This window comes from Parasteatoda tepidariorum, chromosome 9 (genome assembly GCF_982258835.1).
Source record: "Parasteatoda tepidariorum strain Cologne lab strain chromosome 9, Ptep-v5.0, whole genome shotgun sequence".
Classification (NCBI taxonomy): Eukaryota; Metazoa; Arthropoda; class Arachnida; order Araneae; family Theridiidae; genus Parasteatoda; species Parasteatoda tepidariorum.
The window spans coordinates 14,091,907-14,111,550 of NC_141763.1; the positions used below are offsets into that span (position 1 = coordinate 14,091,907).

At 30.2% G+C, this 19,644-nt stretch overlaps 1 protein-coding gene across 4 annotated transcripts in view; it reads right to left on the bottom strand.

Moving 5' to 3' along the window:
- Positions 1–793: 793 nt before the first annotated feature.
- The window catches only part of LOC107439361 (transmembrane protein 47), a 60,511-nt gene continuing 41,660 nt past the window's right edge, over positions 794–19,644 (bottom strand). For 3 of the 4 annotated variants that reach the window (XM_043054704.3, XM_087150914.1, XM_087150915.1), the window contains 3 exons: positions 8,704–8,890; positions 7,481–7,630; positions 1,588–4,348 (listed from right to left, as the gene is read on the bottom strand). In XM_043054704.3, the coding sequence (XP_042910638.1) occupies positions 4,122–4,348; positions 7,481–7,630; positions 8,704–8,890 (564 nt within the window). In that variant the 3' untranslated portion in view covers positions 1,588–4,121. Of the gene's footprint in view, positions 4,349–7,480; positions 7,631–8,703; positions 8,891–19,644 lie in introns of all 4 variants that reach the window. The other variant, XM_043054703.3, reaches the window with a different exon arrangement.

The following is a 19,644-nucleotide window of genomic DNA, read 5'->3' on the forward strand; positions in this document are numbered from 1 at the left end:
AAAGGCTAGTTTAATTCAATGCTTGATCCAAGAGTTTTTATTTTTTATTTCTGGGTTGAGAAAAATATTACAAAGTTATGATAGAACAAATCATACCTCTGGGGGAACTGATCAAGGAGTTTCTTTGTCTTCTGGATTGGTTCAAAATTATAAGGCTATGGAGTAGTCATATACCCAAAAACTGGGTCGTTGAACGATGTTCAACTGGGTGTTCAACGATGGATATAAAATAAAAGTTTCAGTAGGTAGGTACTTTATTTATGTTGCACTAGAGCTGCACAATGGGCTATCAGCGACGGTCAAGTAAACTTCCCCAAGGATGATCCGAAGAAATGCCATCTCAATTTTAATCCCCTGTAGAGGGGACGGCTCCCCTGCTCAAGTAGCCTGACGACCTGCGCGTGAAGTCGAGCACTTCATGGTAGAACAGTTTAACGAGGACCGATACTGCGCACCCTCGATCCCTACGCAGGCTGATCAAAGTGGTCCCCCACTTGCTTGCTGACCACAGTCAGTTTGAGTTATGGGAAAATACTATTCACTGAGAATTTTCTGCACCCTTAAGTCAGCTGTTCAATGCCAGCTAAAAAAATAAAATGACAGCTCAGTGCTAACTATCACACAATTGTGTCTCAACAGAAACTAAGATTTGTTTAAATCATGGAAAGTCTACAGCCGGTGGCATTCCTGCACACAGGGATCATTAAAACCAAGTTACTTTGAACAAACTGCATTCCCTTTTACAACCTTCTAAGGAAAAGAAAAACATGGACACCAATAAGTGGGGACAAGAGACACATGGCAAAAACATTTATACAAGGCACAGGCCACCTTTTTCAATGTGGCTTTAAGTGAAAATTACAAATAACTTGTTTGTTAATCTGAAAATTAAACATTCATTTTAAACTGCAGTGCTTTTTCGATATTCACAGATAAGAGACAACACAATGATTTATTATTATCTATCTAAATGTATCTTTAAAAGCAGAATGCTGTTGCTGCAGCACAACAAGCCTGTTAATTGCATCCAAGATGTTTCAGAGTGTATTTTTACATTTAAAAATGAAATAACAAAAAGTAACTCACGATACTGTTTAAATAAAATACATGCACAGTTTCAACTTGTTAAGTATCAATCTAAATTTAAAGGGGCTTTCTTTTCTTTATTTGCTTGAAAGGTGCAAGGAATTTTAATCCTTAAATATACTCAAAAGTTTGAGAATGAAAACTAACACAACTGAAGCAACTCTTCTCAGATTGACTTCAAATTTAAAATTGCAATCATCACAAAAATAGGATTTTTAAATTTATTTCAAGTTTTTCATCATTAAAAGTTTTCTGGAAATATTTTTTGGGGAATTGTGATATTTTTTTTTAAATGCACAATTCCTTTAAATTTTGTCTTCATAACTATACACATGTATCATGTTTTTACAGCTAGAATAATATAAATGTTTATCATACCAATTCAAAAATGTTAGTTGCTACTAGTCCAGACTTAATAGAAGAAAAGCTATATAGCTGCCATTTTGAATGATTTTGGAAAAATTTATTTTTATGGTTCACAAGCTGTATAATAACTTTAGCATTTTTATTTATTTTGTCCCAATGGAGAAAAAAAATTTTAAAACTGACTTTTCTGTTGCATGAAGAATTACCTAACCCTCTTTAACATCACATCAAATAACAACTAACCCGTAATGGTCTCGAAATACTTCAAGTTTACTTTCAGATGTAATTATAAGGATTAATTATAATATTAATTACAATGAAATTGATTGCAAATATGACAACAATAAGCATAAATAAAATTTTAATGATTTTAGCCATCATACGCAAAATAGTTAATCCAATAAGTTAAAGTGCCATGCTGCTTATATAACAGCATTGGTTCATTAAATTTTAAATATATAATAAGAAAAAAGTCTTATCATTTATTTTTACTACTATAAAAGAAGAGAAACTAACAAAAAATTACAAACAATTAACAATGAAAATGATTTGAAACAAAACTTTTTTTTCATGACATCAGCTATAACAGTGATAATGCTTAAATCACATAATAAGTCAAGCAATAAAAAAAATAAACATTCCAATAGTTCAATGTAATCTCTAAAAAAAGCTTGGATGCAGCAACGATTAGTGAGAGAGAGATCAGTTTCAGGTTAAGAAGAGGTTAAAACAGGTTTAGAGATGGCTGCTTTGTTGGATGGACGACAAGATTTCTCTTAGAGAAGAAAGTGGGTTGCCAACGTTCACAAACTAAAACTTAGTAAATAAAACATATAGCACCAAAAATGCTCAAATATGACCAGAATAAGATAACTCAAGATTTAAAAGTTTTAATCATCAATCCCAGCATAGATAGTATGCACGGGGCTGTCGAGACATTTTGTGAAAGGTCCTGTTTTTGAAAAATTTTGAAAAAATTACTCACAATTTGTGAATATAAAATAAACGTTAAGTCACATTCTTTCAACCAGTGTCCTGCTTTTATGAATTTGTGCAAATAGGGTACAGTTATTGCAAAAAACTTTTTCAAGAAGTTTTTAAATTTTAATTAGATACAAGATTATGCACAACACTGTAAAATTAAAATTTTAAAAAAATTAAATTTTCAAAAATAAACAGAAATTGCTGCTTCTAAATTAGAGATGCAACATACAAATATTTGGTATTTAGCCTATACTGCTGAACGCAGAATATTAATTTTGGACGAATAATGAACGAAGCATCTGCCGAAGACAAAACTTAATTCATTTACATCCATCTTTGTTGTTTTCCCCCCTGGGAAGGGTTTATTTGATTAACAAAACAATAATGAAGATAAACAGATTTGCGAAGGGTCTGATTAAAAGAAAAATCATTTTGTGAAGGGTCCGTTTTTATGAAAAGATATTTTGTGAAGGGACCGTTAATGGACCCAAATTCCTTCTAAACAGACCCCTGGTATGTATCTATAAATTTCAGATTTCAAGCCAAGATAATTTATATAAGCCAACCCACTTTTTAAAAAAATTTCCCAAGTTTTTCTTAATAACAGTGATGGTAATTTTCAAATAGGATTTTTTTTTCTGACTGAAAGAGACTTAGTTCGTTAGATAATTTTATATGAGTCAAACAAATTCATACGTAAATAACACCTCGTAACTAAAATTTATAAAAGTTTTTATGTATAAGAATTTTTTACCTTAACAATAAATTATTTACTATAATCATACTTTTCAAAATAAATGAAGATATATTACAGCAATTTCCTATCAAAATCACTAATGAATTCCATAAAAAATAATCAGTTCTCTATTCTGTGGCCTCAAAGATTTTTGTTTTAACAAAAAATTCAAAAACTGATATTAAGAACAATTAATAATTTTAATGAATTCATATTTTGCACTTATATTTTTAATAAACTAAGTGCAGAATTTCAAATGAAAGTCTTAATTTTTTGGCAAACATTGAAAACAAAAATGTTTTAAAGAAGTTAATAAGAGCTTACAATTTTGAAATATCTATAACAAATTAAATTTGTATTTTATGCACAGATGATTTTAATGAACTACGTACAATAAAACTGCTTACAATATTGAAATAATTTTATTGTATCAGTAAATTTCTTAATTTTATCAATGAACCAAAGGTATCAATCTGGAAAGGTGTCAGATTTATAACTAGAAAAATTTATTTCCCAACTGGTTGAGTTCTTGGTCAGATGAATCTTTCATTTTTTCTGATTATTTTACTATTCGATTTAAAAAACACTTTTGATCTTAACAACATCTCCAATTTTTAAAACATAGTTACTATACATTCAATACAATTGATTTAAAAAACAATTAAAATCTCAATTTCAAAAATGCATCATATCATTTTGCTGATTTTCTTAAATAATTCATAAACAACAAATAGTGATGAGATACTATAATTTGTAAATAATCTCTTTCCTCTAAGAAGTTTTCATCTCTCTTATATACACGTATTTTTTTTACAGAACTGAGAACAAAATCAAAATAAATATATAATATGCAACACACACATGAATATAAACTCTATGATTCATATAATATGCAACGTTGGCAACCCTTCATGCAATTTATATTTACAAGTAATCTCTTTCTGTGCTCCTACGCTCTTGCGTCTCCATTTTCGTGTGTGATGGTCCTTTCTTTGTGGTATATCTCTTCCGTTTCTTTGTCGCATAGCAGAAGCAGAATGGCACCAAAGAGGAAAATAGCACACCCCCATGCAACGCCATAGGCCCATCCAAACTCCCAGACAGATCTATTGCTCCTCTCTATTTCAGAAGCAAAGCAAGCTGGGTAGATCACTAGAGCAATCAACACTGACAGCACTAAAAAAAAATGGAAGAGTATTAATTTAAGTACAACAAGCAATATATTTACAATATGGTCTATGAATATAGCAATAAATCCACTAAAAAAATGGTTCACTATAGTCTAAATTTTTGGAACATTAGAGATAGTGATTGCAATCAAACATAATTTGCTCTATAACTTATTTACTAATTAAATAAGATTCCCTCAACATTTGTCATAGGGTTGTCTCTATAATTTTTTAAACGTTTAAATTTTTTTAATAGTTTTGCAATCTCTTTCATTTTTATTTCCTTTTTGAAGAGAGTTGTAGGGCCATGAACATAGCAATAAATCCACTATAAACAATGATCCGTCTACCACTGAGGATATTTTACAACAGCACTGTGGTAGGTGCAAGGCGGATGCCGAATTTGTATCGACCAGTCATTCTGGGATTCGAACCCGGTTCACCTCAATGGTAGACTAACGCTCTATTCCCTGATAAATATTGAGCACAATAATGGAGAATCTAAAATAAATATGCATTATATATGATAGGCCCTTGTCATCATTCTGCGTGTTTCAAAGGACGAACCGCCAAAAAACCATTCTCAAAAAGAATGGTTGTCGCAGTCTCATTATTAATAACCACAAAAATTCTTCATGTAGACTTAAAAAATGTCTAAGCAAAAGTCCATTTTATTTATAAATGAGTTGAATAAATGTGAAGATTGATTTAAAGTTTTTAATGCTCATACTCAATTGCTTAGTTACACTAACTTATTTTTCAACAGTGCCAGTAAGCTTGATTACCATTCATTTATTTTGCATTAAAATGTATTATTACTTCGTACATTTGCTCGAACTAATGCATTATTTGTTTTAAAATTTAAATGTATAAGAAGTTATAATAGTAAAAGTTTATTCCTCTGGCTATCAAAAGAAAATTGCTAACACAATGATAATTAATAACAGCAAATAAGTGCAGTTTGATTTTAACAAAGTAGCTAATTTGTTTTGGTAATTCAATAGAACCATTAAGCAAATTAGCAATTTTTTTTTGTTTAAAATGTTAGAGTATGTAGAGTGAAAAAAAAAATTCCTTTTTAATAAAATTCAACAGGATACCAATGTCTGTGCAGTCTCATATTGAAATATGCCTCAAACTTTAAAAAAATAAAAATACAAACATATAAGATATAAAAACAAAATAATTATCACTGGAGTAAATGTATTTATAGTTTGACTTGGTTTTTGACAAAACAATTTGAGATGGAGAAACTTGAAATTTTACTTACTTAAAAAGGCAGATCATATGATTGCAAGAGGCAAAGAGTTACCAAAAAATGCTTATTTTCTTATAAAAATATTTTATTTCATGAAAACTCAAAAGCAATATTTCAGTAAATTTTTAACTGTTGTAAATTTTCCCAATTTAAGTAAAAGAAAATTCTTACCAGTAACAAACAGACCAACATCTGGAAAACCAAATAAATTTTTCAGTTTTCAATAAATATTATAACTACCGTATTCATTAGATTGGTAATACATGACCTGTCAAATCTCTAAATTGAGATGAATTTTAAAGTGAAAATTTGGCTGCCATCCAGCAACCAATATTCATTTTAATAAAAATACTAGAAATGGTAACATAAGATCTGAAATAACATAGTTATACTACCTTTTATTTAGCCTATTGTTTACGTATTGTTTAGATAACCCTGAATAAGGACATTTTTTTCCAGAAATGTATCGTTAAAATATTTTTAGGAATGAGATTGATTTATAAAATATAATTCATTTGGCTTATTACCGAGAGTTACTTTTTTTTAATGAGATTTTCAAAGTTGAACCATTTCTAAAGATGTTCGAAGTTATTGGTCACAAACTTGAACTTCTGTGCTTATAAATAACTGAAAGTATAAATTCTGTGCTTATAATTTGAAATAAACTTGATAAGAAAGGAATGATTTTGCAATGCACAAAAGAAAATAGCTTCACAGCGTAGCATTCTCTTTTTAACCCAACACAAATCTTTACTGTTACCCTTATTAAACAAAGACCTTTTTTTCCTAAAGTTATTAGCTGATCGCAACACAAATCATAGAAGAAGATTTAGTATCCCATCATTATTTAAATATTAATGAAGGAAGCCTACTTCCCTCAGCCATAAAAAGGGTTACATTAAATATTTGATTTTTGCCATCACTTATTCAAACCCTTAAACTTATATATAAATATATATTTATAGGGTGCATAAATAAGTTTCTGCCCTTCATCACAAGATGGCACTACCAGAAGGTTATGTAGTAATTGGATGGTGTTAAACTTCTTAAGTTTGTTCATCTGGTAACAACATAACCTTACCGTATTGATGATTCCGCATTAGCATTATGTAATTGTTTTGGTGCAACAATGCTAAGATTTGTGCCAAATAAGCCTCATATATGCAGGAACTTTTAATTTACTTCTTTAATTTGAAGAAATCAGCAGCTGAGCAACATCGATTGCTTGAAGAAGCATATGGTGAGGCTGCTTTAAATGAGAGAAGTTGTCGAGAGTGGTTTCAGAAGTTTAAAAAAGGTGAGTTTGACGTGAAAGACAAAGAACACGAAATTGTACGAAGACAAGGAATTGGAAGAATTATTGGAAGAAGATTTGTCCAAAATGCAAAAAGAACTTGCTCTTACATTACAAGTGAATCAGCAATCAATTTCACATCGTTTAAAATTGTTGGGAATGATACAAAAACAAGGAAATTGGGTTCCATACTAACTGAAGTCAAGAGACATTGAACGTCAATTTTGCATGAAAATTGATTTCGCTATTGGAAAATACTTCAATGGGAAGTCCTACCCCACCAACCGTATTCACCCGGCCTTGCCCCTTCAGATTATCGCCTATTCCAGTCAATGGCATATGGTCTGTCTGAACAAAAAGTTACATTATTTGAAGAAACCAAGGGGTTGATTTGTGGATATCTTTGAAAGATGAAGAGTTCCTCCGACTTTGTATGGAATGCTCCCAGAAAGATGGGGAAAAGTAGTATCTAGTAAAGGAGAATACTTTGAATAAAAGATAATGTACTGTTTTTTCACAATTAACTGCTTCTATAACTGCTGCTATATATATATTAATGTAGTAAAGAAAGAGGAAATAACACTTACAGGCTCCAACCATAACATAGAGAGCAAATCTGTAGAGAGTGTATTTGCGAGTAGGATCTTTACTGCACAATCCCATTCCGGTCATGACCGTTGCCCCTATATCCAACAGGAGGGTGATCACGCAAAGAGCAGCAGCTGCCTGGATGTATCCTGCACACATTAAATAAAAATTGGTCAAAATGCACAAAATATGACATTTTAAAATGTACAAATTAGTTTGATTCTTTTTTAAGAGATGGCTCTGCTGTTATGAATGTTATATAGTGACAGCTGGTTTCAGAGAGGTTAAACATCTGTCAATAATATTCAGTTTGTATCACTTTGAGTTTCATAGAAAAGCCCTGTTTTTTACTTTGTTGAATATGTCAAATTTTGTGGTAATGAAGCAGCATTTGCGGGAGGTTTTATGCTTCTGCTTTAATTGGAAGAAAAGCGCAGCTGAAGTGAATCGAATGCTTGTAGAAGTTTATGGTGACAATGCTCCAACTGATAAATAATGTAGGGAATGGTTTCGACGTTTCAAGAATGGTAAATGGTGAATGAAGAATGGTGAATGATGAATAGTGTTGTATACTATGAGCTGCTACAATCTGGTGATTCCATTACGGGCGATCGGTTTAGGCTACAATTGATTCGTTTAAGCCGCGCATTACGAGAAAAACGGACGGATTACAAGCAAAGACATGACAAAGTTATTCTTCTGCATAATAAAGGTCGGCCTGGTGTCTAAAATATCGTAAAAAATTATTTGGAAATGCTCAAGTGGGACACTTTACCGAACCCGCGGTATTTGCTGGACATTGCTCCTTCTGATTACTGGTTGTTCTGACAAATGCAGCACTATTTGGCAGGTCACCTTTCATTTTGTTCTGAAATAAATACATTTTTGACAAAAAAAAAAAAAAAAAAAAAAAAAAACGGATAACTAATTTGTACTCCCAATATCTTAAATTTAAATTCTAAGAATGAAAAAAAATTCACAGGCCCAGAAATATGGAATATTAGAAGAATAAAATAAATCTGTTATAAACAATCTAGGTTGTATAGCTTTCCCTTTATTATATGTAAGAACAAATTTATTGGAATGAGCAACGAGACTTGTATGATATTAGACAATGTAATGAATGCATTTGTAACAAGCAAGAAATTTTTATAAACTGAAAATTTCTCCAAGACTTGAAACTCTATTTCAATAACAAAATAGAAGAAGCAAAAGACGTTACCAACTCTCCTGGCGGGATAGCATCCAGGCTTGACCTTAAGCTCAAAGGGCAGTGGCTGCTTGGCATTTTCGTCCACGCACTGCTCCCACAGTCCTTGACGGAACTTCTCTGCAGTCAGCCAGTTTGAAGATGCCAGACAGAGGATCATCAACAGAATGACTATAAGTCCACAGATGAAGGCTATCACCTGTATGCCAAGTAACACCATTTTAGTAAGCAAAAACATCTGCTTATACATCTATACAAATACTTCATTAGGCTCAAATAAATTATAATTGAAATAAAATAACATTACTAAATAATGGCTAAAAATATATTTATCTAGTGTGGTACCATAATAGCAGGGTTTTTTTTTTTACATAAATTGGCAACATTTGTGCAACATGTAAATGTGTTGGATCTAATGATGCCTTTTAATAATGTGTATATATACCACATGATAAAAAAAAACTTTATTTTTAAATTTAAAAAATTCCTTTCACTTAAAAAAAATAATTTCTATTTAATTATGTTCCAATGAAGTAAAATAGGTAGGATTAAAAAAATAGGGAGAGAATACTAAATTGAGTAAAAACAATAAAAACAGCACAATTATTTTAGATTGGAAAAGATATGTATATACATCGCCTATTATTCTGTTATACATAAGTATATAAGTTTAAAATGGACAAGTATATACAGTCAAACCCCGCTACAGTGAACATGGTTTATAGTGAACTCCTGGATATAGTGAACGAAATGTTTTCTCCCGTGCCTTGCTATACCCATATATTATTTTTTGTGGATAGGAAGTTGGATATTATGAACTTTTTTCTGTCTTCAACTGATTTTTTTCTTCATTTTTTTGTAATTAAGAAATTTTAACATAAAATACATATACCAATTTTTAAAACCAGTTATTGAGTGGAATGTAGCACTCGATCTAGATTTCCCATCACTAAATTTTTCTGCATGTAAGACGAAGAGTGATAAAAAAATAAAACATTTTTTGTTACAGCATATTGTCTTTTAATAATTTTTGTATTTCTTTTCATTGGTAATTTATTTAAATAATGTGTAATAAAAGGGATCAGTTCGGAAAAATTAGTTAAATTTGTTTGCAGTACAGATATAGTGAACTGATTGACTATAGCGGGGTTCGAACGTGTATGTATGTATGCAGGGGTCTGTCCAGACATTTTGTGAAAGGTCCGCTTTTCGTGAAATTGTGAAAAAATTACTCACATTCTTTCAACCAGGGTCCGCTTTTATGAATTTGTGCAAATAGGGTCCGTTATTGGAAAAAAAAACCTTTTCAAGGAGTTTTTAAATTGTAAAGACATACAAGATTATGCTCAACACTGTAAAATTATAATTAAAAAAATTAAATTTTAAAAAATAAACAGCAATTGCTGCTTCTAAATTAGAGATGCAACATACAAATATTTGGTATTTAGCCTATACGCAGAGTATTAATTTCGGACCGAATCGTCTGCCGAAGACAAAACTTCGTTTACATCCATCTTTCTTGTTTTCTGCCCTGGAAAGGGTTTATTCGATTAACAAAATAATAATGAAGATAAACAAATTTGTGAAGGGTCCGATTAAAAGAAAAATCATTTTGTGAAGGGTCCGTTTTTAAGTTAAAATATTTTGTGAAGGGTCCGTTTTTATGAAAAGATATTTTGTGAATACATACCCCTGGTATGTATATATATATATCACACATATAAAACTTTTTAGCATAAAACAGCCAAAAGTTAAGCGAGTAGAAAATTCTATCTAGAAGAGTGTGATAAATATCAACATTCTGAAAAAACAACAATATTTTCATAATTCTGCTAGAAAAATTCTGCTTGCATTAAAAAAATTTTATATTAGAAAATTAAGAAAAAAAATTTTTCTTCTTTTTTTTTTTGTTCTTGTTTCTTTTCTTTGGTTTTTTGTTCTCTTTTTATTTAAAATGTTTTCATTTAGAATGTTTTACTTTACCTCCATTTTCAATATCAAAATAATAGCCGGTGACATGATATAGTTTCTGAGAAAAATTGTTCATCAACAAAATGTTCACTCTATTAAAAGAATGAAAACATTAACGAAAAAACAAAATATAGACTGTTCACTAAAGATTAAATAAGTATATATACTGAATATAAATTTGTGACCCCTAATTAACTAAAGCAGGGGTGACTGTGAGCCTAACTCAAAAATCCGGAAGTTTTTCCGGATTTTTGTCCGGAAGTAAAATAAGTAATGACGCATTTCAAAAAAACAATGTCTTTTTCATTTAAATCATTGATATTTTCAGAACATGAATTTCTAAATAAATTATATGCAGCATAATTTAAATGAATGATTATGTATAAGTTTCCTTTTATCTCTAATCACATTTATTATTCTACCAGAGAAAATACTTGCAAATGAAAGCTATGCCAAGTATAAATTCTAGTTCTAATATTTTTAAATAAAATATACAAGAATTTTTATACATAATTTTTATACATCGATGATTTCTTGAAACTTCTAGATCATGGATTTCCTGAAACTTCTGGATCTCAGTTAACGAAAAATCCGAAAATCCGGATTTTTTTCCGGAGCACAATCATCTCTGCTAAAGCTTGGAAAAATAAAAGCGCTATCGAAATTTGACAACTCAGGAAAGGGGTTCATAGAACACTAAAACCTGTTTGATTGAGGAGGAAACAGAGGGGTTGAAAAACATTAGAAAAAAAATTTTCAAGCTTATAATCAAATAAGTTTTGATGAGTGCACCCGCGGCCTCTCGTCAGATTTCGATACAGATTTTTATTTCCCCCTGATTAAATTTTAACTTTCAATCCAAAATATGCGTACTTTTATTTCATAACCATTTTCTATGAAAATGAGAAAGATACATAGCAACAGCAATCTTTGAGGCTTTAAATTGTTTTTAATTCTTCCATTCCATTAAAAGAAAATGAAAATTAGCTTAATTCCGATCAATATTTTCAAATAGCTTAAAGATAACACATAGATTTCAATAAACTTATTAAGCCTTCTCCCCTGTCAATATATCTTCATGTATATTTAATTAATCACAAGTTTGAGCAAATATATGTATTAAAAAATATGAACAAAAAAATTTTCAAAACTTTTTGACAAGGTTTCATAAAAAATGTGACTTCTTAAATGTTCAGAAACGAGTAAAGAAAAAAATTAGTATAATAAGAAAAAAAATTTAAATATAAAAACTTAGGTCCCCCGGATTCTACTTAAAAAATGTTTTAACAAGAAGTGTAGCCAAATCTTTCAACAAAAAATAAGCACCTTTTAAGTACTCAAAAAATATTTTTAAGCACTATATACTTTAACAAAATGCAAAATAATTTTCAAAGACTACATGATCCTGATAAAATAACTAGTTTCTGACAAAGAACTCTTTTCTTGACTATATTAGCCACCATAAAAAGATCGAGATTTTTCGGTTCGATATTAGAGGGGGGGGGGGTGAAGCCTGAAATTTAGAATATCCTGAAAAATGCAGCAGAGTTGCATGAGAGTGCAATAATCTCTCCGAATCCAGCTCAGTACACGCACGTACGGAACCGCAAGCATTTCATCAAACATGTAACATGATTGGCGCTTTCATACGCTATGGACCGACGGTACGACAAAATAGATAGATGTTGAATGAATTGTGAAAACGTTGAATAGAACAATGTGAAAAGAAAGCTTTTGCATAATACGTGGCGAAAATCGACAAGATAAAGAAAAAATATAATTTTCGAAAAGGGAAGATTAAGCACTTTTTAAAAACACCCAATGAAAAAAGCACCTTTAAGGGCTTTCAAAAAACAAAAATGAGCACGTTTAAGCACTTTTTAAAAACGCTACACACCATGTTTAAGTAAAAAAAATTTTGTTATTTTAATACTTATTACGCAAAAAACAAAACTAATTTGTTCCTTTCAAATATTTTCCACACAAAAATATATCGCGAAATAAATTATGCTGAATTTTTTCCTCAAGTTATTGAAGGCATTTTGCACTTTAAATATGCAATGTCGTTTTTCCCATGCTGCACACACATTTCTGCCTAAAGCTGTAGGTTCAAAGTAGAGCCGCGAAGCAGTAAATTCGTGAAGGCGCAAGACGACGTGAAGTCGCAAAGCAGGGTATTCGTAAAGACGAAGTTCAATCGCGAAGCAGTGGGTTAGTGAAACAGCCGCTCGCAAATAAATAAAAAATGTTTAAGCTCTTGTTCCAAAAAAAGGAATGGAAAAATGGTGGAAACCATGTGACCAACATCCTTTCAGTTAGAAACAATGGAAGCAAGTATTATGATCCATCACGGAAATGGTCTGCAACACTATATTCTTTGTCTCAACAAGATGAGGTCAAGAAGTTTAAATGGACACTTCAACACCGATAATATTTTAAGAACAGCAAATGCGAAAGAAACAGCGTGGCTGCATTAATTCATACTTCTACAAAAAGAGAGGAAAATGCAAATTAATAATTTGATAAGTTTTTTTTTTTTTTTTTTTTTTTTTTTTTTTTTTTAAGCGTGATGAAAAAATAAAAAGAACGAATTATCAGCGTCAATACAAAAGGTACCTATGTAAGCGGGGAAAAAATTTAAAAAAAATCGAAACTAACTCCATGAAAAGTTTACACTGTAGTCAACTACAAAATTTTTATGAATAGCTTTTTAAAAAAAGAAAAGAAAAAAACTAAGGACCTATTAACTAACCAGACAGCAGCAAATTTTTCGATCACGACCCCTGTACAATTTTCATTTCCCCACAGTTTTCAAATAACATGTGTTATTTGAAGACTGATATTTACATGATTGATTGACATGATATTTTTATAATTAAATAATAAAAATACAGTCAATTCGCTATAACTCGAAGTACGATAACTCGAATATTACTATAACTCGATTTTTTTATGAGGTCCCGACCCTTTTATCTTCAATTTCATATAAATTATTCTCGATTACTCGAATTTTACTCCCTTTAACTCGATTTTTTTTTGATCTTTTAAAGCAAGAAAAAAAAACCTAGGAGCTGATATCTTGCCCCCTCCTTTGCAACACACACACAATGTCTTTCGCACTCTTCATGGGGAAGCTAAGACTGTCCCTCTTGAAGTATGTAAACAGTGGTTAAATGAAACGTTACCAAATTTACTTCAAGGATACAGTTAAAATGATGTTTCCAATATTGATGAAATGGGTTTATTTTTTAAATGTCTTCCAAATAAGACTATGATGTTTAAGGATAAAAACTGCTCAGGGGGTAAAATAAGCAAGGAACGTTTGACTGTCCTAGTTGCGTCTGGGACAGAGAAATTGCTCATATGTACTTGTTATCGGAAAATACCGAAATCCCCGATGTTTCAAGAATGTAAAAATGGATCCTTTGGATTACAAGTCTAACAAAAAGTTTTGGATGACATCAGTTTTATTTGAATACTATGTAAGAAAATTGGATCGGAAATTCTTCGCTAAAAAGAGAAAAGTGATACTCTTTATGGATAAATGCACAGCGCATAGTGATCCACCTAATTTGAAAGCAGTAAACTTGCAGTTTCTCCCGCCAAACACAACAGCAAAGTTGCACCCGATGGACCGGGATATCATAAAGTGCTTCAAACAGTCTGATCGTAAATGGCTTGTCAGAAAAATGATCTTAAATATTGTAAGCATTTAGAGGATTTGTAATTAATAAGCATTAATTAAATAATCCGACAATATTTTGAAAGTCCAAAACTAAAACTAACGGTAAGTGGAACTTCCGATACGTCGAAGTTTTTCGTCAGTCCTATCAGATTCGAGTCATCGCGAATTCACTGTATTTATTTAAAGAAAAGATTAATCACAGTGAAATTAAAAAAAATTTTTTTTTTTAGCCACTTTCGCCGATTCCCAATATTTTCTGGCTGGGGTAATCTAAAAATGAACCACCTTTTGGCGGAGCCCCGAGCCATAGTGAATAAATTTCATTAAAAATTTTCAACACATTAATTAAAGAAAGGCTATTAATTAGTTTGAAAATATTTAGTGAATGACTGAAATTTTCTCCTCTCATATTGTTACAAATTTGTAGACATTTGTATACGTTTGTAATATTCTTTTGTTATGAAGCTAAATATCACAGACTAAATAAACAGTTTAGTTGGATAATCTGCCAGAAAGATGCGTAATTGTAACGTAATTTAGAGAGTAAATAACGCCGAATGTATGTCTTACAGAAGACTCGGATTTAGCCCCATTTTTACAGACTTTGATAACCTTGGTGACTTGGCGACAAAATGATCGTTCCTGAAACTTCGAATTTCAAAGCGGTAGGACCAATATTTACGAAGTTATGCGAGAATCATCTAGAATTATATCGAAATTTCGGGGGTTTCGCCGCCAAGCCTACATAAATAGGAGTGTGCCTCATGGAGTGAGCAGTGTACAGTCCGCAAAAAAAAAAAAACGAATCACCCTGAATAACTTTCGTTCTAATGATCGGATTTTCACGAACTAATTGTCAATCTTAATGGTTCCTGGGGGTGACCTGAAATATGCTTATTAATTAGTGCTAACTATTAATTAATATACGAAATCAGACACAAAAACGTACTTTCTCTGAATAAACATATGATTTTTTTTACATATTTGGAATTTAGACACTTGAATTAGGGGGGGGGGTAGACAGAATTTTAAAAAAATTGGATCGTAAATTGAGTCGCAATAAAGGTTTATATATTTGGCGATAGTCCAGAAAACCGCCAAAAAAAGTCGCCTGCGCAAATGAATATTAAGATAACCCATTGACTAATTCAAAAGAGAAATGCTTAATTTTACTACGTCGCTAGGCAACCATGCTATGACTGTAAAAAAATTGAAATAATGTTTTGTGATTGCTCAGAGGGGTTTAATTAATTGTTAATAGAAAATATCTCGAAGTTTCTAGGCAATAGACAATTTTTAAGCTGATTTCTGTCTAAAAAGCAAAAAAAAAAAATTTTTTTTTAATGTCCTTTGAAAGAAAATTTGAATCGATTTATAAATTATTTATAATTTTCTAACTTTTTAGAATTTAAATACATGAACTGTTTATCTGATATTGTTTAGATTATGCTGTTTTTGCTAAATTTATTCGAGGATTTCATACTAAAATCAAATTAACATAACTTATTACAGATTCTAAACTTATTATTGAAAGTGTTTCATTCATCTCCAATCTAAACGAACCACTGTGCTAGGTTCAATATTAATATTAAAATTGGGTTTTTACGTCAGACGGTTGGATTTACAAATTTGAAGCAGCATCTATAGTCTGTTCCATAATTTCTTTTTAAGGTATGGAGGAACTGATAAATGAATGAGATGAAATATGGTTTCCATTAAAAAGGAAGAAAATAAACATCGAGAATAGTTATCAGAGAAATATACTTCTTTATTGTTGAATTTGTTTATTTTTAGTCGATGTTGATGGAATTTTTCACAAATACATAGATTCTTTTTAAAATTCATATTGTTACAGAAAAAAACATATTTATTGTTATTAGAAAACATGGTTACTTTTCCATTTCACCGGCGTAGGTCATTAAGTCACCTATGCAAAGCCATCGGGGGCAAGTAAATCAATCTGTTTATTTATTTTATTTTTTTATGCTACAGCTTTATTTTTTTCCATCAAAAAACAAATAAATAAAATAGCTGAATTTACTTGCGCCAGTGAAATTAAAAAGTACCGGAAACAAACAGAAAAATGATCTTAAATATTGTAAGCATTTAGAGGACTTGTAATTAATAAGCATTAATTAAATAATCCGACAATATTTTGAAAGTCCAAAACTAAAACTAACGGTAAGCGGAACTTCCGATACGTCGAAGTTTTCCGTCAGTCCTATCAGATTCGAGTTATCGCGAATTCCCTGTATCATGAAAAACTTTTCTTCGAAATTAACAAAGACGTTAAAAAAGAAAAATTATTTACAAACAAAATTTTCAGTTAACTGAAATGCTGAAAAATCTCAGCTTTTTCAGCATTTGAAAAATTAATTTAATTTTTCAAATGCTGAAATGTAATTAATTATAAACATAATAAGATTGGTACAAATGATTTAATAAATCATTTGAAATACAGTATTTTTATATAATTTTTAAAATTCTTAAAATAATATGGTTACAAATTATTAAGCTATAAATTTTTTTTTTAATTTTAGAGTAGTAACTATTGATTGCACCTCAGAGGCGGAGTTCAGAGGGTCAAATTGAAAAATATTTAAAACTCTTGGTATGGGTCACTGGACACTTGGATTACACTGTCAATCATCCATAAATTAAGCATATGACCCATGAATACTTCCCCATAAAAATTTGATAATGCAAAATTAAGTTTATTTTTTACAAATGACTGCAAGTTTGAATCAATGAATCCTGCACAATCCGTAGATTTAAACTGAATTAGGTAAGGAAAGGCTATATGCCTAAACCATGTGTACAACAGGGTTCCCACTCTTTTAGCAAAGCAAAAATTAAGCACTTTTAAGGACTTTTTATTGAAAAAATTAAGCACTTTTTTGAAAAATTAAGAACTTATGCAACCAGTGACAGTGCCAATTATTTACCTTTCTAAAAACACCAATAAAAAAACAATAATAATAAATAAGTTTATTACAATGTAAGCACTGATATAATTGTATTAATTAACAGGGCTCGGCAAAGAAGTATCAGGCTATTTTTGCAAACCCGGGTCGGGTTTTTTGAAGAAAAAAATTTCAGATTGTTAAAAGTTAACGTCATTTAGATTATAAAAGTTAACACATTAAACTAATCTGTATTCCATTTTTAATGATTTCATTGAAATTGAATTGTAAAATTAAGTGTGCAGAAATTAAGATTTACAATTTTTTTCATGTATATTAAAAAAAAAAGTAAAAAAAGAAATTTTTTCATGTATAAAAGCAATTTTTTTCATGCATACTAAAAAAAGTAAATAAAGAAAATTGGCAAAAACATTGAAAAATTATTACAGGAAGTTTTTATATTTCGCTACTAGACCAGCAAACGTGTTATCATTACTTTTATGATAAACTTTAACAAAATTATTTCCAGCCAAACATGTTATTATGAATTAACTTTACATAATGTTACTAAACATTTTGGTGAAAAACATGAACAATTTTAAAGCAACCAAAAATTGAACAAAAATTAAAAAACAGTATATTAATTTGCAATGTTAACTGAATAAAATGATTATTAAAATCTGAGGATCTTTTAGTTGAATATATTTAAATTTTTATGCAACATTCTGCTTATCCTTAGTGATGGCAAAAAATTAAGGACTTTTAAAAAACTTATACCAAAATTAAGTACTTTTAAGGGCCCTTATTTTCCAAAATAAAAATTAAGCAGTTTTTAAGGACTTTTAAGGACCGTGGGAACCCTGTACAATTAATGAAAGGCCCCAAGTTCGTACTATCGAATTCTGCCATTTCTGCTAACATTATTAAAATTTTTAAAAAATCCAAAATCCAAATTCGGCAATTTTTATATTTGCATTTGTATTCGTAAAGAATGGGTCATAATAAGTCAGGAATATCAGGACATATATTCTTTATGAGGAATATCAGGGCAACTATGAACAAAGGTAATGTAAGTCTGTGAAATTAAAGCAAAGAATATAGAATGGAGCTGTCCTTAAATATTATTTTTCTTGTATACCCTGGCGTAAACGTCACTATGGAGAAAAACCACGGTTTTGTGAAAATGGAAAACGTTTGTGGTTTAATTTTTTAATATTTAAAAACTTACTCCAATGCTGCATTATCTGGGCTCATAAAATTCTGCAAAATCTCAGTATAAGGCAGTGATTTTTGATAATTTTCTACTAGGAGAAAAATCTCGCCAAATTGGCGACTTTTAAAAAAGTTTAACTTTTAAAATATTTAAGTGATTCGTCTGTTCTAAAAGTCCGGATAATTCTTCAAGGCAAAATGATATATAGTTTAAAATCATCACTTTGCTTCAAGAGTAAGGCACTTAAACTGCGGTTTTTTTTTATTTTCCTCGGCGACAGAGCTTCGAAAATCCATGTGAAGAGTCAAATATTCCAAATAATCTGATCTAAGCATGCATATACTTATAGAAATTTAAACTAAAAATATTTCGCAGCAGCTGATTGTTGTTGACATTTAATATTAATTTATAAAAAAAGTATTATTAATTAATATTGAATGCCAAACTCGTTAAAGGAATTTCAAATATATTTATAGAATGAATAAAACTTGTGAAAAAGAAGGAAAAAAATAATTATCGAACTCAAAGTATCCCCGCTTGAACTCTAAAAAAGTATTATTAATTAATATTGAATGTTAAACTCGTTAAAGGAATTTCAAATATAGCTATAAAATAAATAAAACTTGTGAAAAAGAAGAAAAAAATAATTATCGAACTCAAAGTATCCCAGCTTGAACTCTAAATGAAATTTTCGACATCAAGCAATAAAAGGGGAAAAAAAACGGGATAAATTCTTCAGCAGGAAAATATATATATTAAGCCATTGATGGCATCAGGGGCGCCGAACAATCGCACATTTAAACGAGAAAGAATCCCATGTCGAGCTATTGATAGAAAATTGGTGTGTCGAACCGCCAGAAAAGTTTTTACGAGTTTTCTGCTGCGATGGAAAGGATCATCATTTTATTTTCGACAGATCAATATAGCTTCAAATACAATTTTTATTTTTTGTTACATCTCTATATAACGTAAAAAGATAATTTTCTAAAATAGTTTCTCATTGTTGTCGGTGTATCCTTATAGAATGGAAAAATCATCAGCTTAAAATGAATAAGAGATATAACAAAATTTTCATTCTGTTCTATTTTGATTATAAAGAAATTGCTAAAGTTGTCTTCAACTATTTTCAACTCTTATATTACATTTACTTTCAGATTTATGTTTCTTTTTTTAATTATTAA